Source organism: Ursus maritimus, unplaced genomic scaffold (genome assembly GCF_017311325.1).
Source record: "Ursus maritimus isolate PB19 unplaced genomic scaffold, ASM1731132v1 scaffold_33, whole genome shotgun sequence".
Taxonomy (NCBI): domain Eukaryota; kingdom Metazoa; phylum Chordata; class Mammalia; order Carnivora; family Ursidae; genus Ursus; species Ursus maritimus.
This window is the reverse complement of record NW_024425897.1, coordinates 23,158,222-23,182,946: the sequence shown is the minus strand read 5'-3', so window position 1 is coordinate 23,182,946 and position 24,725 is coordinate 23,158,222. Positions and strand designations below refer to the sequence as shown.

Genomic DNA, 24,725 nt, shown 5'->3' with positions numbered 1-24,725 from the left:
CACAGATGGTGCCAAAATAATATACATTTTCAGTTGCGTAAAAAGCCTGCACATGTGACAAGAATTTGTGATACAGGTTGAGAACCACTGTGAAAACTGGATTGAGAAAAAGGGCAAGGAGCAGTCTGCATGAGTGGAAACAAGTTATTTTAAAATCTAAATGGTTTTGGTGGAATCACGGAATTGAGAGTACAAGTGTGTATATACGTATGATTGACGGATTGCTTTTCTGCATCATCCCCAAATTCTCTCTGCTTACTTCGTGGTAGTTGTTTAGTGAGCCCTTTCTTCATAATAAAAAGAGTATATAAAGGATTGAAAGGAGCCATCCACTCGAAGACCCAACATTTTCAAGCCTCTTTTACATCCCAAATAGTCAATTTCCACCCTCGAAGTATTGAAACGCACATACCCACCTAAAACGACAGTTATTAAGCAATTAAGTTTCAGGCACCCTTCTAAGTTTTTAATATGAAACATGACGTAAATTCCATCTTTTTGATCATCACAACTTACAAGGTAACATATGAATTTTACTGATGCAGTGGGAATTGGATTCCACGTGGGATAGTATTTGTGTAAAATACCATGTAGTGAAAGTTTACCAGGAAGAGCGAAACAGTGACGTCACATGACAGGCTCCCTCAGCCGCTGTCCTTTTTTGTAAATTTTAGCCTACGAACTAAGCAAGGAGAAGGGCTTTCTGATTGCTATAAAAGATTTCCATTAGTGGGTATGCTTGCTGCTAAGAAGAACGAGTAGGGTCCAGTCCCCGTCTCTCACGCAGTTCTCAGCGTCCAACGACTCCTGGACTGAGGCAGGGTCCGGATGATGCCGGGGTACTTGGGGAGTGTCGGAACCCACGCGGTAGAATAAGCTGCGGGCGTTAGGGCCAGGAAAGATAGCAAGCCCATTACAGTTTCCGGGTTTGCGTGCTGTCAGTCGCCCTAGTCACGTGATGCTTCTGCCACGTGACCGCGTCCGGGTGCTCCCCCGGGAAAGAGAGCGGTGGGGCAAGATGGCGGCGCACCTGTCCTACGGACGAGTGAACCTGAACGTGCTGCGCGAGGCGGTGCGTCGCGAGCTGCGCGAGTTCCTGGACAAGTGCGCGGGAAGCAAGGTGAGGGATGGGAGGTGGCGACAGCGCTCTCCAGCCGCCAGTCCGGCCTGGCCTGTTCCGGTGCCTGACCGCCTGAGCTCCAGGTGTACGAGGTCCCTGGGGCTTCCGAGGAGGGGAACAGGCGGGACCAGTGAGGCTGGGAGAGGGACCTGCCCGTGGGTCCTGAGGCACGCAGTCCGGAGTCGGCGTGGCATAGCACTTGTTTCGTTGCTGCACAGTAAGCCACTGTGGTATCTCAGCCCCTCGTGAACCAGCTCTGTCAGGTGCCCTTCATGTCCAGAGGGGCAGGTCTGGTGCCCCTGAGATCAGGACGCATGGGGCGGGCCCGGCCCAAGGACGTAGATGGTCCAGTGTCCCTGCATTACAGTGATCATGCGTGTCGTTGCATATCGAACTATCGAAAGTCTCTGAAGCAACAACATCTTGCAACCTGCTGCTCACACGGATTATGAAAGAAGTTGGAGTTATTTGAGGCTTTACCGTGACCATTCTGGGGATTGTTTATCCTGTTAGACGTTAACTACCACCCAGCTCACAGCTGAGTAAGAAATTGTAGATCAGGGACTTGATAGGATTTCTTCTAAGTGGTGTTACCTTTCTCCTCTCCCCTTAGGATTTATCAGGCCCCTTAAGTAATTGGCAATACAGCTCCGAAAAGAAAAGGAAAACCTGGGGAATCTCAGGAATCAGTCTTAGGAAGAACAGAACCGCAAGAGATAGAGTAGGTACTAGCAGCCACTGAGCGAAAAAAAGGAGGCTAAGTCCTAGGTGCCCAGTTCAGGCTCAAGAAATGATACTGAAATCTGAATAAGGTCATGGATTGGATCAATGTCAGTATCCTGGATGTAATATTGTACTCTGGTTTTGCAAAATGTAACCATTGGGGAAAACTGGGCAGAGCATACAAAGCCTCTCTATTATTTCTTACAAATAAATGTTAATCTACACTTGTCTCAGTAAAAATTTCAGTTAAAAAAGAGAAGAAGGAGGCACCTGGGTGGCTCAGTCAGTTAAGCGTCTGACTCTTAATTTCGGCTCAGATCATGATCTCAGGGCTCCCACATGGAGCTTCTTAAGATTCTCTCTCTTCCTCTTCCTCTGCCCCTCCACCCACCTGGTGCATACCCTCTATTTAAAAGCGGGGGGAGAGGAAGAAATGACACTGGAGATTAGTAGTAGAAATGTTCTTAGTGGCCCAGAGCAATGATCCGTGGGTCACTGAGTACTAGGTTGGTCCCCCAATGCCATATGTAAGGTCCAAGGTCCCTGTGTGACCCTGGACGTGTTACTTAAACTTCCCAAAGCTTTTAAAACTTTTCTGTCAAAATAAGATTTGTAATACCTATATCCAAGGTTTTAATTTTATATAATTTGATTATGTGACATTTCCATATAAAATACTAGGTTGAGCTGTTGCCATTAGCAGTTTCCATCTGGTTCAATCTAATAATTAATACCAGATACACGACAAACTACAGTTCCTTCTTCCTGTCGAGGACAGTGATTAAGTCTTAACTTCCCCATGACAACAGTAGCATCACTGGGGCCCCTGCTTGGCTCAGTCTGTTAAGAGTCCAACTCTTGATTTTGGCTGAGGTCATGATTTCAGGGTCATGGGATCGGGCTCCGTGTTGGGCTCCGAGCTGGGCTCTGCACTCAGCAGGGAGTCTGCTTGAGCTTCTCTCCTCCCTCTCCCTGCACACATACTCTCTCTCTCTCTCTCTCAAATAAATAAATCTTTAAACAAAACAAAAGAAAACAAACAAAAAGCCAACAATAACATCACTTGTCCAGATGCTGGTTTTTCTTTAGATCTGTAAGATATGAATGTGGTTAGAGCCAATTAAAATTTTTGTTAATTCAGAGTTTGAAGGAAATGTTCCTACTATGTATGACTGCTATTTTCTGTAGGTGTTGTTGAAATTCCTGGTATTACCTGGTATTAAGCATAACAAGAGTGTTTCTCCCCTCCCACAGGCAATAGTTTGGGACGAGTACCTCACAGGACCATTTGGCCTGATTGCACAGTATTCACTACTGAAGGTAAATAAGCTATTTGGGTTTCATTTAGAGATTAATAATTCTAAACTGTAGCAATAATGGGATTTTACATTTTCTCCTGAGTAATTGGCTGGCAAAGCTCTTTGGTCTTTATATACACTGATACTAGTGCATGTTTAACATTCTTTATACAGTGGTCCATTGGCCAGTGATTTTATGCTGATCCTACTTCTAGGAAGTTACGAGTCTTGTATTTTGTGACCATTACCTGGTGTCCCTGACAGTTCCTCGTGTGAGGCTCATTTGAATTCAGGTGCGGTAGCAGTGACTTAATCCTGAAGCTTTGTCCTTTATACATCTGGCTTTGGGGAAACTAAATGTTGCTAATCAAGTAATAATGTTATTTGGCTGGGAGTGTTTATGATGTCTGAATCTGGATAGGATAGGTAAAGTTCAGGGGTTTTGTTAACCTTTGGTGTATGTGTTTTTCTAGGAACATGAAGTGGAAAAAATGTTCACACTTAAAGGAAGTCGTTTGCCAGCAGCTGATGTCAAGAATATTATTTTTTTTGTCAGACCCAGGCTAGAACTGATGGATATAATTGCTGAAAATGTGCTCAGGTATCTCTCAGAGTTTATGTTTGGTCCCAGAGAGGTTTGGTCCTTCTCATGGTTTTAATGTACGGAGCCTCTGTGCAGTTCCTCGTCTTGCCAGTGCATGGAAAGGTGGTCTTTAGAAAACAGGGCAGGTGCGAAAGAACATAAGACGGCAAATGGGAAACTCGTGAAGTTGTTCAAACAGGTGGAGAAAGGGGTCAACATAAAACCCCATTTTCAGGACAGCTAAAATTGGGACCTATATCAATAGAAAGGACTCTGATTACAAAACCAAAACCTCTAATGGTTATTTTTCAATACACTCAATATAGCGTGCTTGAATTTCATAAGCAAAATAAGTATGAGCTGATGAAAGTTTAATACAGCATCCAGTCTTTAGAGGAAGTTCTCAGCCCCATCTGCACTCTGTGGTACAGTTGATTGAGGTGGCCTTTTAGATCTTAAAAGCATCTGGGCTATTGTGGGAAGTCCACTGTCAAGGAGACTAGACCTGGGAGTCAAGAGTGATCTTTCATTTTCCTGTAAGGCTGTGTCACTGCATTGGTTGGGTTAAAGAGTCATTTGTTTTCAGTAAGACACGGATATCCTGTTTCCATAAACCTGAGAGCTTTAAAGCCCCATAAACGGTTTAAGAGAAAGCTAGAAAATGCATCACGAAACACTGGCTGTGAATCAATGCCTCTTTCCTGTCAGGGAAAAAGAGAACAAAGAAGCAACTATGTAACAACTTGAATCTGGAAGTCAATATGTGTATGTTTATCCAACCAGCATTTATTTTGCACCTGCTGTGTGCCAGGCAGCGGGCCAGGCTCTGGGAATAAAATAAGTGAAATAGCCGACGACTCGTAGGGGCTTGTAAGCTAACAAATGTTACTTGATTTGCAGTGAAGACAGACGTGGTCCAACAAGAGATTTCCACATTTTGTTTGTGCCGCGACGTAGTCTACTGTGCGAACAACGGTTGAAGGATCTGGGTGTTCTGGGATCCTTTATTCATAGGGAGGAGTACAGCCTCGACCTCATTCCATTTGATGGGGATCTCTTATCCATGGAATCAGAGGGTGCATTCAAAGTAAGTTTGGCATTCTCCTTTTTAACGTCAGACTTTGGTTTTTGTCATATTTGCATTTGTGATTACCATGAAGCTGAGCCTCTTTCCATATGTTTATTGACATTTAAGATTTTTCTCTCCAGCGCATTTTCAGCTTGTTCATTTTTGTCACCCATTTTTTCTTTTTAAGGAATTCTTTACATATTCTGGACACGAATCACTGTGGGTTATAGAAGCAGCAAGTATATTCTCCCATCTGTGGTTGTCTTTTAATTATAATATATTTTATCATGTAAACATTTCCCATTACAAAGTGCTTTTTTTCTTTTTTTAGAAATAGCTTTATTGAGACATAATTCACGTGCCATAAAAGTGTGTGTTTACCGTTTAAAGTGTGCAGTTCACCAGTTTCCAGTGTATCCCCAGGGCTGTGCAGCCATCGCCACCGTCTCGTTGTGGAACGTTTTTATCATCCCAGAAAGAAACCCTCTGCCCATTAGCAGTCACTCCCACTGTGTCCCTCCCCAGCTACTGGCAGTCACTAGTCCATTGCCATCTGTATGGATTTCCTTTATTCTGGAGATTTCTTATCAACGAAATCATATAACATGTGGTCTCTTGTGTCTGGCGTCTTTCTTAGCCTCATGCTCTCAAGGGTCATCCACATTGGAGCAGATATCAGTCCTTCACTCCTTTTTATTGCCAAACAGTATCCGTCGTAATGATAACCTCCACTACAGATGATGAGTTTTCACCTGTCGGTGATCATGATGCTGTGAACATTCACACGAGGTTTTGCGTGTACACGTGTTTTCATTTCTCTTACATACACCTAGAAGTAGAATTGCTGGATCGAATGGTAAAATTCTGTGTTTAACATTTGGAGGAGCTTCCAGACTTCTCCCTAGTGACTGCACTGTTTTCTGCTCCCACCAGAGATAGATGAGGGTTCCAATCTTACATCCTCACCAACACATTATCATCTGTCTTTGAAGTTTGCCATGCCAGAGGGTGTGAAGCATTGTCTCATTATGGTTTTGATTTGCATTTCCATAGTGACTAATGATGTTGGCCACCTTCTCGTCTGCTTCTTAGCCATTTGTATGTCTTCCTTTAAAGAAATGTCTATTCCGATCCATGGTGCACTTTTTAAAGTGGGATAGTTTATCTTTTCATTAGAAGAGTTGTAAGAATTCTGGAATGTTCTGGATGCAAGTCCTTTATCAGATACACGATTTGCAAATATTTTCTCCCATTCTGTGAGTTTTTTTTCACTTGATAAAAGTGGTATCTTCCAACACACACAAAATTTTTTTTTCAACACAAGTTCAGTTTATCTGTTTTTCCCTCGTGTTGCTTTTGCTTTTGGCGTCCCATCTAAGAAATCATTGCCTAACCCAGAGTAATGGATTGTCCTTTATGTTTTCTTCAAAGAATTTTATGGTTTCAGTCTTACATTTAGGTCTTTGAGCTATTTTAAGTTCACTTTTATCTGATGGGAGGTGGGGATCCAGTTTCATTCTATTTGCATGTGGCTGTCCATTTGTTCCAGCACCGTTCGCTGGAAGGCGGTACTTTTCTCACTGAATTGTTTTGGTGCCCTTGTTGAAAATCAGTTGTCCATAACATAAGTGCTTATTTCTGATGTCCCAGTACTATTCCATTAATCAATATGCCTGTGCTTATGCCAGTACCATACTCTCTCGATTACTGTGGCTTTGTAGTAAGCTTTAAATATATCACTTTTATTCTTTTAGTTTGTGCTTTTTGAGTATTACTAAATCCTCCACCCTGAAGACATAGGAAATCTTATAGTTTCCTTCGAAAGTCTTGGAAGTTTTGCTTTTTATGGAAAAAAAAAAAGGTTAGGTCTTTAGTGTAGCTTGAATTGTGCATTTGTGTGAAGTGTGTGGTGTGAGGTTGAGGTTCATTTAATTTTTTCCAGATGGGTAGCCAGTTGTTGCAGCTCTGGTTTTCTCCGCTGCTTATTTTCCACTTAGTTTATAGCAAATGTGCACGCCTTTGTTCTCCAGAGCTGAGAGTTTTCTTGCAAATGTGATTTTATGTATTTGTTTTATTTACCATCTTCATTTCGAAGAACACTCTCTCTCATAAGAATAGTACTTTAGGGGCGCCTGGGTGGCTCAGTCGTTAAGCATCTGCCTTCGGCTCAGGGCGTGATCTCGGTGTTCTGGGATCGAGCCCCACATCAGGCTCCTCTGCTGGGAGCCTGCTTCTTCCTCTCCCACTCCCCCTGCTTGTGTTCCCTCTCTCGCTGGCTGTCTCTGTCTCTGTCAAATAAATAAAGAAAATCTTTAAAAAAAATAGTACTTTAATAAAATGACTTGAAAGTGTTTTGAAGACATTATCCTGTACAATGATAAATTCTTTGAGTAAGAAAGGTACAGAGTGAAAAGTAAGCCTCCCAGTGCTCAAACTGCCAATTCCCTGTCAGAAGCAATCACTATTACTAATTCTTTTTTTTTTTTTCCAGAGATGCTTCACGTAGTTACAGCTCATAGTATATATAAAATACCCTCTCCACTTTTATACAAATGATGGCATATACTATGTGACTTTGGTATCTTTATTCTCTTAATAATATATATCAAGGTCATTTTCTACCATATATGAAAGTGCTTCTGTATTTTTTTTGGAGCTACTATAATTTATCAAACCAGTCCACTTCTGAAGGCCATATCAGCGTTTCTCATCTTGTGCTGTCAGAGGCAGCAGATAACCCTGTACATAGGTCACTGTGCATGTGGGCCCCGTAAACGTAGACTGTTCTTTACTCTCCTTTGACATTTGTCTTTGGACTTTGCTTATGGTAGTTTTTGCCATGCGTGTTTTTCAGTGCACTCACATCTGTCCATATTTCCTTCCTTGATTCATGGGTTTGTGATGCTGCTGGTCTGGAGACTAGAACTTTCGAGAACCTCTGGTGTTGTGCAAAAAAATTCTTTGAAACTTTCTCTTCCCCAATATGCTGTTAACAGTGATCACTTCCTTTAAAGAGTTAACTTGAGGCGATAGATCTCAGTGGCACCACTGACTAATTTGAGTAACCAAGAGAACCTCTTGGCTCTTTTTCCACCATGTTCCCTACTGGTTTGCTTATACGCTGAATTTCATCCAAAGGTGGTATATACGCCCCCCCCCCCAACATTTTAAATGAAAAAATTCAGACATACAGAAAAGTTGAGAGTTTGACAAGGAACACCCTTATACCCATCACATAGGTTCTGGAATTACCATTTTGCTATATCTGTTTCATCATGTATCTGTAATGGTTTACCCAGCTGTCATTAATTCACATCTCTGTAATTAATGCGAATTGGTAGCAGCTGAGGAAAACTTGTCCCGGCATGACAGACCCTGTCCAGAGGAGAGATCTCCTGTTTGTTTTTCCGATGATTTGCAAAAAACGGACAGAATTATTTTCTGCTGGGAATTTCAAGCTCTTGGTTTTGTATGTTTTCTTCAGATTCTGTTTAGAAATCAAAGATTTGGCCTGGATGGTAAGGCTGAGATTCCACCTAGTGCGAAATTCAGCCCCAATTTCTGATGGAGTTGATGTAATTTTATATATTTATGTGATTTTAAACAATGAGCATAAATTTAGTGATTTTTGGCATCAGAAGGCACATGTAGGTCTTTCTGTGCTTTGGGGATGTGATTAGGATCTTTTCCATCATTGGTTTGTATAAAATGTGGGAATCAGAATTCACCCATTGAATGCTCAGTAACAGTGTTTAATTGTACACATAAAAATCAGTGTATATAAGCCTGTCTCCTTTATAGAAACTGTAGGCTGTTCTATGGTGTGGGCATGTGGGATTTAGAGGTCAAAAAGTATGTGCATTTAAATGTTAACAGTATTAGCATTTGTCCCTCCCAAAAATGTCCTCCTGGCTTAAAATGCCACAAGTGCACAACAGAGTTGAGATATTAATGCAAATAATCACCCCACCGACACTTATATTAAACAATTCAAGGTTAATATCTGTTTTTACCTTTTAAATCTTTTTTAAGGATAGCCTTATAAAAGGAATGTCTGGGGCGCCTGGGTGGTTCCTTCGGTTGAGCATCCAACTCTTGATTTCAGCCCAGGTCATGATCTCAGGCTCTTGAGATCAAGTCCCCTAGGCCCCGTGCTCAGGGGGGAGTCTGCTGAACATTCTCTCCCTTTGCCCCCCCCCACCATGGTTGCTCACTTGCTCTCTCTGAAATAAAAATAAGTAAATCTTAAAAAAAGAAAAAAAGGAATGTCTGTAGGAATACAGCTTTTTAAATTACAAATAATATGAATGCTGGGGCACCTGGCTGGCCCAGTCTGTAGAGTGTGCAACTCTTAACCTTGGGGTTGTGGGTTTGAGTCCCGTGTCCGGTTTAGAGATTACTTAAAAATAAAATCTTAAAGGAGCACCTGGGTGGCTCAGTCGGTTAAGCATCTGCTTCTGCTCAGGTTATGATCTTGGGGTCCTGGGATCAAGCCCCGCATCAGGTTTCCTGCTCAGTGGGGAGTCTGCTTCTCCCTCTCCCCCCGTCACTCATGCCCTCTCTCTCTCCGGCAGTGGTTCCAGTGGTGACCAAACACTCCTCACAGTGTCTTTGGGGGCCGGCCCTCCTTCCTCCCCTGGGCAGAGTGCCCGAGTGCTCCACTCTGTCTTCCCTAATCCCTCTGGTATCCTATCCCTCCTGGCTTTGGAGACTAGACATGTTGGGCGGGTGGGTGAAGGGCACATGTCTGGTGCAATGTACCATTTTGACTTATTATTTCTTTTTAGAGAGGGAGGGAGAGGGGGAGAGAGAATCTTTTTTTTTTTTTTTTTTTTAAGATTTTATTTATTTGACAGAGATAGAGACAGCCAGCGAGAGAGGGAACACAAGCAGGGGGAGTGGGAGAGGAAGAAGCAGGCTCATAGCAGAAGAGCCTGATGTGGGGCTCGAACCCAGATCGCCGGGATCACGCCCTGAGCTGAAGGCAGACGCTTAACTGCTGTGCCACCCAGGCGCCCCGGGGAGAGAGAATCTTAAGCAGGTTCCACGCCCAGCACAGAGCCTGATGTGGGGCTCGATCTCACAACCCTGAGATCATGACCTGGGCCAAAATCCACAGTCGGACACTTAACCGACTGAGCCACCCAGGCACCTCATGTACCATTTAACTTATGAGCAGATGATGATTGTGAAAAATATCCAAACAACTCCAAATAATAGAAGCTAACATTTATCAAGCACTTACTGTATGTTTCAAATGCTGGGATTTAATGTTTTACATGCATTTTCTTCATTGACTCCTTACACCACGTGGAATGTACGCCCTTCTGCAGATGAGTAAATTGAGGCACGCAGAGGTTATCTAACTGGCCTAGGGAGCAGCTGGGAAGTGGCACAGAGGGGCTCAGATCAAGGTGACGTGAGTCAGTGTCAGAACTGAGCATTTCCCCCTCGCTTCCCAACTGGCTTTGTGTGTATTTTGTTGGCCTTGAGGAAATATACCTTATATATTTTATAAAGTAAAATGTATTTTCCGAAAATGAGATCATACTCTAAAGATTGTTCCACTACCCCTTTTCACTCCTCAAGATGTTTCAACCTTTGTTTGTTGTCAGCATATATGAAAATCTCACGTTTGTCAAAACTGCTAAGTATTCCGTTGTGTGGTCCTCTGGCACTTTGGGGGTCAAAGAATGTGTGCCTTTGTGGGTATTAGCATGTGGCCCTCCCAGAATGCCCTCCCAAAGTCTGCACTCCCCATAGGGAGTAGGAGAACCCATTCTCATTGTCCATCTTTGTTAATCAGTTTACTTGAGAGTCGATAAAGAAGAAGAATTGGTGTGCTTGGTGAACACTTTCCTTCCAGAAGGCTCTACCAGTTGCTTCCACAGCTGTGTCCCAGTAGCACAGCTCTTGGCCTTGTGTTCTCGGCTGCCAAATAGCAGCTTGACGAAACGTTCTTGCATCCCCAGCTTTCCAGGCAAAGTGGGAAAAAAGGGGAAAGGTCCAGGGCCAAACAGAGGCATCCAGCACCCAGTGACTAGGGCTGAACAGTAACCACCCTTTCTCCCCGCAGGAGTGCTACCTGGAGAGTGACCAGACGAGCCTCTACCACGCAGCCAAGGGGCTGATGACCCTGCAGGCTCTGTACGGCACAATCCCCCAGATCTTTGGGAAAGGAGAGTGCGCCAGGGTAAGAAATGGTACATGTTTTTGTGGTGAAGGCAGGGGTGCCCTGGTACCCAAAAGGGAAGCAATGGGAAGCTACTTACCAACAACAGTCAGTCCTATTTATGTGTGAATTCACCTGCTTGCTGAACTGGGCTTGTAACCCCAGAAGTGATATTCACGGTGTTCTGCAGACATGTCACGAGTGGCAGGAAATTTGAGCCGCCCACTGTGCGCGTTCCCAGCTGACGTGCAGTGAAGCGATGCTCTGCCTTCTTGTTTCGGCTCCCAGGCTGTAAACAGGTGTCCTTTTTTGCCACTATGTAGTGCCATGTACTACTTAACACCACATTTTTTGCATTTTTTGTGCTTTCTGTTGGTGATTTCACTGTTTCACAGGGCCCCAAGGGTGGTCCTGACGCACTGCCCGTGTTCCCGAGCTCGGGAAGGTTTTGATGGGCCTGACCGAGAGAATCCGTGTTGGCTCAGCCTCCCTGAGGCGTGCGTGACGGTGCTGTTGGCTAGGAGTTCATCGTTGGTGAATCAGCAAGCCATACAAAATAAAGTATCTTTAAATAGAAACACACATAAAACAAGGTCACACATTAGTTGATAAAAACATTGTAACCAAAAAAAAAGACCCCCCAAAAACAAAAAAACGTTGTAACCAGAGGCTTGCAGGAACCTAACCCCATATCTCCCCTTGGAGCAGAGGCTCAGTGCTCACTGGCTCATTGCTCGTGGCGACCTCACAGGAGTCCCACGAATAACGAGAACAGACTGCATGTGAGTTCGCGCCTCACTGAGTAGTGGCTGGTGTCGGTGCACGTGCGTGTGTGGGAGGGGGTGGCCAACAGCAGACACTTTTCTCTAACTGCTTATTTCTGATCAATCTCACTCTTGCACAGTTTCTCTCCTTTTTAAAATTTTTTGATGGTCTTTCTGTTTTTAGCGGCATTTTAAAATCTGCTACTTCCCAGAAAGGTCCCACCTGACCCAATGTTTTGTTTCCAGCAAGTGGCCAATATGATGATCAGGATGAAGAGAGAGTTTACTGGAAGCCAGAATTCAGTATTTCCTGTGTTTGATAATCTCTTGTTGCTCGATCGAAACGTGGACTTATTAACGCCTCTTGCCACTCAGCTTACGTATGAAGGACTCATTGATGAAATTTATGGCATTCAGAACAGTAAGTAAAGTGACATCTGTGTTTCCTGAAAGGTTATCGGATAAAAGTATCCAAAAGGTCTTTTTTTTTTTTTTTTTTTTTTTTTTAGGAGATGCTTTCTCTGCGTGTAAATCAGAGGATATTTGAGAAAGTACAATACTGACTTTTGGCTTTCAGACACCAGATTAAACAGAGTCCAAGCAAAAACTGCTGTTGTTGTTCCCACGAAAGCTGGCCAGATGCTTAGTGTGCAGGACTGTGCTTGTCCCCGTGAGGAGCGGCCCTGGGTTAGATATAGGTGGCACTGTAGTTTGGAGAATGTGGGCCCTCGTGGCTGGCAGTTCGGGAAGGCTGGTTGGAGAGGGGGCATTTGCTCTGGGTTTGGTGAGGGGTAGGTGTAGAGGGCCACGGCGAGGGGCAGGCCACATCCGAACGAAACACAGGGATGCTGCCGTTGAGATCTCAGTGGGGCGTATCCAGGGAGGGGCCAACACTCAAGGTTGGGGACACCACATGGGAGACTGGAGAGGCCTGCTAGTGTTTCGGTGTGACAGATCATTAGGTCTGGTTTGGTTTTGGCCCACGCCATGCTTATTTCTGTCAGCATTTGAAACGGTAGAAATGTTTAATAAAAGTCCTGATGTGTGTCTTTATAATCAAAGTGTAGTTTGACCGTGGAAAAATCAAACCTCAGTACTGTATGGCGTTGTTTCCCAGAGAGGGCTTACTTCTCTCCTGAGTTGGAAAATCCTGTTTTGTGCCGGACCCTTGATCCGTTCTTCCAGTAAATGCACACAGGTGCTTGCTCCCTTCCGCTGTCATCCAGGTTATGTGAAATTACCTCCGGAGAAATTTGCACCGAAGAAACAGGGCGATGGTGGGAAGGATCTCCCCACGGAAGCAAAGAAGCTTCAGCTGAATTCTGCAGAGGAGCTCTATGCTGAGATCCGAGACAAGAACTTCAACGCGGTGGGCTCCGTGCTTAGCAAGAAAGCCAAGGTGATCTCCGCAGCGTTTGAGGTGAGGCGCTTTGGCCGTCTTGCCGCCGCTGTGGGTCACAGGCTAGACTGCGCCCCCCCAGGAGAGGAGAGCCTCTGGGCTTCGGTTCAGGTGCACGTTTCTCTCCTAAGCAACTGGGGGTCCCCAGGGTTTCTTTTAGAACTTGTCCCCAGACCCGTGACAGAAGGTGTTAAGTTTGCTCCTTTTTTGCGGGGTGGAGGGAACAGTGTGGGCTGTTTACAGGCTTTCGTCAGAAATATTTGTTTTACCTTTTTTTTTTATTCTCATTATTTCCTATCTCACTCAAGAGGAAGCCGGCTGTACTATAAATAAAAGATCCTCTAGAATAGAACTTGTGGTTTGGGGCGAAAGCTCTAAGTTTAGGCGGCGTGCCGGTGGCGGCGGAGCCCCGCCGATGCCGTAGGTGACAGTGAGAGAGGCGCTTCATTATCGCCTCCTGCCTCCTCTTGCCCGGCCGCTCGTTTACTCTTGGGGAAGCTCATTTTGGAAACAGCGAAATTCAGTAAGATGATAAATTCTGAGTATTTAGACTTTGGAAACATAAACTGGGAGGATTTTGGAAACTAATGTTTCACCGAGTATGTATTTCTAGATTTCATCTTTCTGAGGGATTATATTCATTCATTGATTTTCACATTTCTGAAGTTACATTTTGTTTACTTGACTAAATTTTGCAAATAAAAATTCCCACCACTGGGCAAGGTTCGCTTTGTTCGTGGAATCTCAAGACTGAGATTCAGCAGTAAGAATACAATTTTTTTTAATTATAGAGGACACTTTGCTGTTTACATTCCCCTCTTAACATAACAGTTTTCGTTTTTTATTCAGAAATGTTTGTGGGAAACCTAATAGTGCCCCCACAAATACTCAGAAGCCCCCACATACCAATCACGGTAAGAGCCCGGGCATAGGAGGAGAAAACCTCACGCGTTTGCTCTCTGAACAGCTACTAACGCGGTAATCAGGCACCATGGACTCATCTCTGTTTTTCTTGTAATGTCAGAGCTGGGTTTGGCCTGATCTGTTTGTATTCCGTTCTTTTTTTCACATTGATATAAATTATACATCCTGTGAGCAGCACACAGAACAGAGCACTTAAAAATAAAATATCTTCGGGGCACGAGGGTGGATCAGTCAGTTGAACATCTGCCTTCGGCTCAGATCCTGGTCCTGGGGTCCTGGGATCAAGCCCCGCACTGGGCTTCCTGCTCAGTGGGGGTCTGCTTCTCCCTCTCCCTCTGCCCCTCACCCCACTCATGCAAGTGCTGTCTCTCTCTCTCTCAAATAAATAAATAAAATCTTGAAAACAGAATAATTCTAAAAAAATTAATAAATAAAATATCTCTCCTGCTTGATGGGTCTGCCGTTTTCTCATTTTCAGGAAAGGCACAACGCTAAGACGGTCGGGGAGATCAAGCAGTTTGTTTCCCAGCTGCCCCACATGCAAGCAGCAAGAGGCTCACTTGCAAACCACACCTCGATTGCTGAGTTAATCAAAGACGTTACCAGTGAGTATCCTTTGGAGTGATGATTTTCATCGGGGCTGACTTACATACACACTGTCTGACACCAGGGTCACGGACAGCGTGATCCCTCCTTGGGAAAGGCAGCTGTATTTGAACATTGTATGTCATTCTCAGTGTTAAGTAAGTGTAGGCATGTTCATAGTTAAATTTGTTTCATTTGTGGTTAACTCATTTTTTCTTATTATTGATTTAATCCCAAGACAAAATATTTGGAATAGTGGTAAGAAAAAAAAAACTCTTCTGTAAGTTTGCCACCATAATGAGGCTCTTTTCTCGTCTAGTTTTTTCCCTCTTGTTAAGGGTAATTTAATCAGAGCAATGTGATGTGTCTGCTTCTGTTTTTCCCCTTGAAAACTTCCTGCAGAATTGGTAGGGAGATCATACGCTGAGTATTTTAAAAGCGCTCAGAGATGTATATTAAACCAGAGACGAGTTTATTCGTAAGACATGGGTGCTGGGTATTAGGAAGTCTACTTTGAATCTGAAGTAAAACATGGTGTTGGAAAATCAGTTCTTTGTTTTCCTGTTAATCGAAAGCAGTTAAAACTGGGTTGAATTCGATGATGATAGTGAAGTGCTGGGGAGACGGGCCTTCCCTGGTACTGAGGCAAAATTCTCGGGGTCTGTATTGAGTCCTAAGACAGCAAAGGAGTCAGCTACAACTCAGTGTAATTTAGGAGCACAAGGTTACAGGGATTTCCACGTTTTAGATTGTTTTCAGTTGACAGTTTGAACCTTTGGCTTGCTTGTTTTTTTTTGTGTGTGTCTTGTTTCTTAATTATCTTCTGTGATAGAAAAGCACACTGCTCAAATAAATCAACATTTATTTAATTTCTAAGTTGAAATTTGCTAATTACATTTTAGCTTCTGAAGACTTCTTTGATAAACTAACAGTGGAGCAGGAGTTTATGTCTGGAATAGACACTGATAAGGTATGTGAACAATAAAACTAACAAAGCATTGGTGATTTATCAAATGTCAGATTATAGCTAGAAAAGCAGCTGTGTTGATTCCCATGCCTTGCCGATTCAATTTTAAGAGCAAGTGCAGAATGTGGAAGTCTAGATTTCTCCAAGTCACGGGTAGTTAGCATTGCTCTGTGCGAGGGGCTTCCCAGCCCCTGAAATCAACCATCTTTAAGGCCTGTCGTAGTTAAATGACGATATTTGCTTTCTGTGGAACTGCTCATGTAATTCCTGTAAATATCCACCTCTATTAATACATTTAAAATTATTCAATTTCTGGAAATTCCTGTTTTCTAGAAAATCTCCTGTTTTCCAAGAAAGTTCCTATTACTTTGCGGTCAATAAATTGCTTCTATTATTGAGACAGACACAGTCACAGATGCCCTAGACATTCAAGGGTCTCTCAGAAGGCTGTCTGCTGTGTTCAGACAGGCAGCTGCATGCCCAAGTGTATCCTCCACTTTGAAAAATAATCGTAAATACAAGTTCATTAGGTCCCCAAAACGGATGCTGGGATACATACCTATACATTTTGTTTCTAGGTCAACAGTTACATTGAAGACTGTATTGCCCAAAAGCACCCGCTGATCAAGGTGTTAAGATTGGTTTGCCTCCAGTCCGTGTGCAATAGTGGACTCAAACAAAAAGTTCTGGATTATTACAAAAGAGAAATTCTCCAGGTCAGTAGATTTCACATTACTAATTTACCAAGGGAGGAAATACCTTTTTAAAAAAATACTGCTTAAAGCTCCTATTGTGGTATATTGTTTCACCTGTCTTTTAAAATTTTTTAACACCCAGAGGGGGTTGTCCTGGGTATGGATCACTGTGTACTGTGTTTGCATAATAATAACCTCTAATGTTCATTGAGCATTTACTATGTACCAGGCTCTAGTGAAAGAGCTTTATTGTATTCCTTTGTTTAATCCTCACTACAGCCCTGTGAGTTAGATACTGTTATCGTCCCCATTTTATGGATAAAAAAACTGAGACACAGGGTCGTTTTGTAGTTTGCCCATGGTCACCCGGCTAATGAGTGGCAGAGCCAGTGCCCAAACTCAGGGAACCGGGGTCTGGTGCCCTTGCTTTTAACTGGATTGCATTTGATGGAGGAAGGGACGTTTTTGCAGATTTTCTGATGATAATCCCTTAGCAGATGTATTTAAATTAAGCCTGTTTTACTTCATGATTAGGAAAAGGCCACCATTATTTAAAAAATTCTCCCCTCCGTTTGAAAATGTCTCAGGTAGTATTTATTTGCTATCACCAGCCATAGTTTAGTACATTATTATTAAAACTAAATGCTCAAATTTTTTTTATATTGTTTTGTCTTTTAAAAAATTAAGCAGATAACACATGCATTCTCAACATATAAGATTCAAAGAAGGCGATCCGGAGCAACATGTGGTCCTTCCTGCACCTCACCCACACCCCCATCTCCCTCCCCAAATAGGACCCATAGCAACAGTTCGGTTTCTGTGCTTCCAGACTCCCTTGTTTGCACTTACAGACAAAGAATATTCACACTCGCAGACTCTGGGGTGACACTGGCTGGATCCATGTCCCAGCTCTGTTACTAAGTACCTGCGCGACCTTGGGCAAGTTACTTAAACTTCTCTGTAAAACGGGGATAGTGATACCACCTAGCAGATCGGGTTGTAATAAAGAGACTGAGTTCATGCACGCGTGACACGCTTACAACAGAACGCTGCCCCCCCCACTTACGTAAGTGCCGGCTGTTACTGTTATTATTTACTGTTTTTTTTTAAACAGAAATAAAATCCTACTGTACATAGTATTCTATTATTAAATTTTTTGTCCTTAAGAATATATCCAGGGGCACCTGGGTGGCACAGTCGGTTAAGCATCCAACTCTTGGTTTCAACTCAGGTCATGATCTCAGAGTCGTGAGATCGAGCCCCATGTGGGGCTCCATGCTCAGCAGGGAGTCTGCTTGAGATTATCTCTCTGTCTGTCCCTCCCCCTGCTCGGGCATGCACTCTCTCTAATAAATAAATTAATTTTAAAAAAAGAATATATCCAGATCTTTCTTATCAGGATGTATAGATCTGCCTCATTTTTTAAGATATCTAATTATAGCCCATATAAAATATTTATTAACTTATTTGATGCTCACTTAAGTTGGGTCCATAAATTCTGACTTTAGAACAAACTTTAAATCCCTCTTTGAAGCAGCAAGCTGGATGAATTGTAACGGGCAAGCAGGTCTCATCCTCGGCGCTGCCCCTGTGTCTGTAGACAGGCATTCCGTGGACTTGGGTCACGTGCCCCAGAGCACAAACTAAATGCATTTGTTGGAAGTGCTCTTATTAGAAATTGGCAGAAACTCTTTTCCTGATCTGGGATCAATCCGAATGGCTTGTCTTGCAGACGTACGGCTATGAGCACATATTGACCTTGTACAACCTAGAGAAGGCTGGCCTGCTGAAGCCGCAGACGGGGGGCAGAAACAATTACCCAACAATCCGGAAAACGCTGCGCCTCTGGATGGATGATGTGAACGAACAGGTGAGACACACCCTCCACTTCAACTCAGTTTACCTCCTGGTTAATGGTTTATAGTGGCCACATAGGCTACTTATTTATACATCCACCTTGCCCTTTCTAGAACAGTTTTCTAATGTTTCTGAGAAAGTAATGCATTCACGTTTTATATCTGCCAGAGTCCCAGCTGAGAACAAAGGGTGCTCTGACACTGGGGAGTTAGAGGAGAGTTTCTTAAGATGTGGGCAGGGTGGCAACCGGTGAAAGGCATGCAGTGGGGATTCCTTACCAGCCTGGGCCCGAAGGCAAGGAGAGGGAACTGCTGCAGAAAACTGTTCCAGAACCTGGAGAGAAGAGCTGTGTGGGGAAACCATCTGACAAGACAAGGGATGAGAGGCCTCTGGTCTAGAGACACAGCCAGCCTCCAGCGGTGTCACAGAAGGAAGCCAGGGCCGTAAACCCCTGACCCCAGGTTCTGCCCACCCTCCAGGTTCCATCTGGTGCCTCCCATTGGCCAAACCCAAATAGGGCGTGGAAGCGCATTGGCATAGAGCCTACAGGTTCACCTCCTGGACACAGAGCGGGGTGGGGCAGAAGGATCTGGAAAATGTCCAGCACATGTGGTAAAAATGTCAGCCATACAAAAGTAAGGCAAACAGTGGAAAGTTAGGTTCCCTCCACATTTCACCCTGCTTTTCTCTCAGAAGAAACCACTGTAACCAGTTTTTTAATCTATCCTTCCAGGAAGATTCTATGTATCTACAGACATTTTAACATAAAAGATGCATATGTTATACCATTGGCCTCCAAAGTAGAGTGCTCTTCGCTTTACATTTATTGTTGATTCCAATTTTTCTAAATTTCTCTTTGTTATTTTCTTTTTTGGACTTTCATAAGAACTTTATCAGGCTGCCTCCTGCAACAAAAGCTAATAATTAAAAAGTCTCCTCCACCAGTGGCAAAATCAGATTATCTTTCCCCCGGGGAGGGGAGAGTATAGATACTTTTAATTTCTGTGTCGTACAGTGTAAACAATATATTAGTTCCACTCTCTTCCCTGTTCTGACCTGCCTCTCTCCACCCACGCCAGCCACCACTTAAACACTGTATCTTGGAGATTCTTCTGTGATCTACCTCATTCTTTTTTGTAAGTTTTTTTTTTAATTGCTGCATAGTGGTTTTGCAGATAAACCTTAATTTATGATTTAATAGGTTTCTCTTGATAGAAATTCAGGTTGTTTCCAGTCTTTTATTAGTACACACGGAGTTGCAGTTAATACATCTGGGCTTTGGGCTATTCTGGTGGACGAGCCCCTCTGTGGGCTAAATGCCTGAAAGTGGAATGACTGGGTTCAAGGGAAATGCACGTTGTTACCCAGCTAGAGAGTGCCGGGTTTCCCTCCAAGAAGTTTCTTGCCGAAGCAAATAACAGCATTTCGTGGTCAGTACCTAGAGATGCTTTGAGTGGCTTTTTCAAGATCTGAGTTGAAAGTGAACCTCGGCCAGCTGAGAAGCAGGCCGAGCTGGGGTGGATTGGAGCAGGACGTTGCGGAGTTTGTGTTTCTGCCTTCAAAACCAGATCACATAATTTTGGATTGCCCAAAAGGCCGCTGTTCAGTGGCTCTGTCTCTGTATCTGCAGACTTTTCTCCCTTTGATTATTTAACAGAATCCCACGGACATATCGTATGTGTACAGTGGTTATGCCCCTCTCAGCGTGCGATTGGCGCAGCTGCTCTCGCGGCCTGGCTGGCGCAGTATCGAGGAAGTTCTCCGCATACTCCCAGGGCCCCACTTTGAAGAACGGCAGCCGTTGCCTACGGGACTGCAAAAGAAACGTAAGTCTGTGGCCGGCATCTATAGGGAATGCCGTCCTGCTCGTGTGGCTCTCGTGGACTATGCGGTTGCTTTGTAGAGTACGTTTGTAAGGTACGCGGGACTCAGAGTCCGGCACACCTCTGTTGTTAGTTGCTAACGTGTAGTGTAAGCACTAGAACCCATCATTCCCTCGGGAGTAGCAGCTTTCAGCCTCTGAGGCGAGGATCTCAGTAATTAGAAAAGGCGTTAAGACCAAAAGTCATGTTCCTGAGGTTCAGAGAACTGTCTGTACCAAGTCACACTTAACTTTGTTTTTCTTATATACGATGCTTTTTTTTTTTTCAAAGATTGATTTATTTCAGAGAAAGAGGGAGAGTGAGCAGGGGGAGGGGCAGAGGGGGAGAGAGAGACTCAGGGCTCGATCCCAGGACCCTGAGCTCATGACCTGAACCGAAGGCAGACACTTCACTGATTGAGCCACAATGATGCAGGTTTTTTAAAAGATTTATTTATTTATTTTTAGAGAGAGAGCGAGAGTGCGCATGCGAGAGCAAGTGGGGGGGGGCAGAGGGAGAGAATCTACAGGCAGACTCCTGCTGAGCACGGAGCCCAGCGCTGGGGCTGGATCCCACGACCCATGAGATCGTGACCTGAGCCGAAACCAAGAGCTGGATGCTCAACCGAAGGAGCTCCCAGGTGCCCCCGTGATGCAGTTTTTTAAGACATGGGAAGAGAATGAGCCATAATAAATAATTCTTAATTCTGAAATGTTTCCATTTTAGGTCAACCAGGAGAAAACCGAGTCACACTGATATTTTTCCTCGGGGGTGTAACCTTCGCTGAAATTGCTGCCCTGCGATTTCTCTCCCAGCTGGAAGATGGGGGTACAGAATATGTCATTGCCACCACGAAGCTCATGAATGGGGCCAGCTGGATAGAGTCTCTAATGGAAAAACCTTTCTAGGGTGATCAAAGTTGACTTGAGTGAACTGCAAAATAAACTGCTCCTTTGGAGAAGCTGCCAAGAGGAAGTGAAAGCCCACCGAAGACAAGGCTACAGAATTTCCTTCGGGGGTCAGCTTCCTCAATGACACCGTGTTCTCCTTCTGCTTCTCTTTTGTGTTTCTAATGTCTTGAAGAAAAAAGAATAGAAGAGAATCCCACCTGGCTAACAGAAAGACCAGTTGTTAATGCTCTGAGCTCAGGGTCTTCCTCAGAGACCCCTAGAAACATATTAAGGGTGGTGGGGTTAGCTAATAGACAGCTGCACAAACGAGGTCAGTTCTTAAAACAGGAAGGCAGAGACTGATGGGTAAAAATGAGCCCCGAATACACAGTGCTTTCTTGAAGGCACATCCTGCCTGGGGCAGTGGCTAGGTGTTGGGGCACAGCTGCTGCCGCCACTGAGTGGAGATTTCTTTTTCCTGCAGAGTGCGGCACGTGCCGTCTGGTGTCCTCAGCCTCTGTGTTAGGTGATCACCGTGGCGAGTGTGGATTCCTTCTGCTTTCGATTCCTCTGCTTCATTAAGCAAGCGGGGTGGAGGGACTTCTTCCTCCAAATCAAAGTTCATCATCTGTCCGACCCGCTAAATTTCTGTGGGTCTCATACTTATCAAGGGCTTTTTACATGGAGGAACGTGAGGATTGGGGAGCAGCTTCCTGAGAATGTTCTTAGACGTTATTCAAAGACACTTTCTGAGCACACGTGTTGTTCGCTCCACGACGTTTCCGTGGTAGCTGCCGCCACCGAGGTGTCGGTTTTCTTCCCCACCCACCGTGGGCCCCAGCACCAGCTGGTCCCCGGTGAGCAGCGGTGACTCTCACTTCCTCAGCATTTGGCGACACCACCCCCCACCCCCTGGTAACTGTCGCACGTACTTCTCCACACTCAGCCTCTTGCAGTTGTTTTGCTGGGAAACTACAGCTCTGTTTCATGGTCTGTTTTGCTTGGAAACATGCAGCTTGTCGATGTTCTTGGAGTCGAGCAGTCGCAGCTGCTCCTGCAGGAGACGGTTAGCCTGTGGGGCAGAGGGGCAGGGTGTTGGTCAAGAGGCTGGAAACTTGTGTGTGTTCCCTGCCCCCCTCCTGCTCCATCCCAGAGTCTGGAAGTTAAATCCAAGAAGGGGACCAAATGGATGGCTTCATAGCCCTTGCCCACGTCTCCCCTTTGTTGGGGGATCAAGGTCAGCATCCCTCCTCGGGAGGTGTGGCTTCTGTTGTTTATCAGTAACCACACGTTTTATTCTCATTTTGTTTTATTAGTGAAAATTCTGGTAGCACATTGCATGCTATGAGTAAAAGAGAAATTCTACAATCAAAAAAAGATCTCTTTAAGAATGAGCAGGAGAAGAGGTCATATTTAAAAGATCTCCTCATGCATTCAATTTGGCCTTGACGTTCAGTATTTGGAAGACAGTTTTTAAAAAAACTATGCCTGTTTTAGAAAATCCTTTTTCAAATACTTGTTATCCCAGGGAGATTAGTTTATACCTTCCAGCCGCAGCTGTTGTCAGCCTCAGCCGCCTTAGAGAATGAAATCCACCTTGTCCCTCAATGTTTTTGGCTCATGGGATTCAGTTCAAGTCTGGTCAGGTCTCCTTGGCTGGGGTTTTTGTCCTATGAACAGATACTCGGTTGTGTCTCATGTGTCTGCATTCACTCGTGACTCTATACTTGCTTGCTCAGAGCATAGTTAGGTCAGCTCCTAAAACGCATTTAGCAGAAGACTTATTGCTTCATTTGTATGCAAGTAGAAAGTGGTGGATAATTATATATTATACACCTTTGTGTGAGTTCACTTAATACTTGAAGCAGACTTTGTCTCAAAGGAGTATGCCCTTACTGAGAAAGGGTATGTGAATGGTACATTTATTCCTAGAGAGGGCCGATTGTTTACATCATGTCTGGACTTTTGTCTAGTTAGCTAGACAGTTCTGCCACACCAGCAACTCCATAAAAAAGAAGTCTACGTAGATAAAGAAGTCTACATAGGCACTGTTCTGGGTCTTACTATACGCTTTTGGATTTTAGCCAACAGAGAAGTATTTGAATTGTAGTTTAACTGTAGAGCATGAGAATACAGGCATACCGACACAGATTGTGGCTTTGGTTCCAGAGCACCCCGGTAAAAGTGAGTGTTGCAATAAAGCCAGTCAGATGCATGTTTTGGTTTCCCAGTGCATATAAAAATTATGTTTACGCTATCCTGTAGTCTCTTAAATGTGCAATAGTGTTTTGTGTAAAAAAAAAAAAGTATGTTCCTTAATTAAAGAATATGGCTAAGAAATGCTAACCATCATCTGAGCTTTCAGTGAATTATAATCACTGATCACAGACCACGGTAACGCATATAATAATGAAAAGTTTGAGCTAAGAGAATTACCAAACTGCGACCGATACAGAGTAGGCAAATGCTGTTGAAGAAACAGCGCCGACAGACTTGTTCAGTACAGGGTTGCCACAGACCTTCAATTTGTAAAAACCGCACTATCTGCAAAGCACAGTAAGATGAGGTGTGTCTGTAATGGTTAAAAGGAGGAATATTAAAAATAGCACATTTAATTCTTGAAGAGCACTGGGAAGGGATTGGCCACTCTAGCTCTGCCCTCACTAGAAATGGATGACAATTAACTGTGACATGTTGGTCTGTCTCTTGTTCTCAGTTGTACGTTAAAGATGGGCCTGTCAAAAGGAGGAAGTGTTTGTATTCAGCAGAAATTCAAGAAGAAATACTCTTTAAAAAAAAAAAAAACAAATGAACTGAATGTCTAAAGCAGATAGGGAGAGGGACTGTGGTCAAGATGGCAGGGCGTAGAAATGCAACATCACGTAGAGTGAATCATGGAGACCCTGAATTGTGCTCTAAAGCCAGATGTATTACACACAGTCACAGGCTTAATGACCTGCTACAGAAAATAGAGGATGCCTTTTCGTCAGCCAGTGATCTAAGAAAAAGGCAATAATGTAAACTTTCTCAGTTGCTCTTATTTCTGAATGAACACCTGTGAGTTTTAAGTCACATGTTTCTTAGCTTCGGTTACTGCGTGGTGACCAGAGCCTGCAGAGGCTGGAATACCCAGCTGCCCTGAGACGTCCATTTGAAGGGCGTGGGAGTGAAAGCTGACAGAACTGAGCCTACTTTAATAGCCTCTCTTCTACATCTCTTGCTCTGGGGTGGGGTGAGGGCATAAATCTTAGCCATACTTTCTTTCCTATGACTAGGCAGGACACAGAACCCTTCAGATGACCAATTCTCTGGGGGAGCAATTACTACTCACTGGCTTCCTGAGCAGCTTGATAATGTTCTGCTTCTGTTTTCAGCAGGGCTGAGGCCGGGGCAATGATTTGATAATAACAGACCCTGATTAAATTAAGGAGCCATTTGCTTCTGGATGATGATGTTGATAAAAAAGGGTTGATGTCCACACTCCCTGCTATTTTAAAGGTCAAAAAAAGAAAACAGTCTTTAATCACAAACTACAACAAAAAGCAAAATAATCAGAAGCAGCATAAAGTTCGTGCTTTTTCTTCATTGTTACATCTGGGAAAGGGTCTGTTCTTTATTTGCTGAAATCCTAACTGGCTCATTTTGCATCACGCTTGGGAGTTGAAACTGGAAGTGGGCTCACTGGGAAGGTGACTATACAGTGCGTCTCTAAACTGCTAAACTCTGCCAGGTAGAATGAAGCACTCAGGAGCTCTTGGTTCTCTAAGCTCCTGTTTCTCACGTATGTGTATGCATGCTCACACTTATATGTTTTTTT

The 24,725-nt window shown here is 44.0% G+C and overlaps 1 protein-coding gene across 1 annotated transcript; it reads left to right on the top strand.

Moving 5' to 3' along the window:
• Positions 1 to 963: 963 nt before the first annotated feature.
• VPS33A (VPS33A core subunit of CORVET and HOPS complexes) lies at positions 964 to 23,254 on the top strand. The gene is made up of 13 exons (XM_008688855.2): positions 964 to 1,120; positions 3,098 to 3,163; positions 3,615 to 3,742; positions 4,625 to 4,811; positions 10,870 to 10,986; positions 11,976 to 12,150; positions 12,956 to 13,149; positions 14,531 to 14,657; positions 15,540 to 15,607; positions 16,183 to 16,320; positions 18,032 to 18,169; positions 19,814 to 19,982; positions 20,745 to 23,254. The coding sequence occupies exons 1-13, from the start codon at positions 1,019 to 1,021 to the stop codon at positions 20,924 to 20,926; spliced, it is 1,791 nt and encodes a 596-aa protein (XP_008687077.1). The 5' UTR covers positions 964 to 1,018; the 3' UTR covers positions 20,927 to 23,254.
• Positions 23,255 to 24,725: the final 1,471 nt, after the last annotated feature.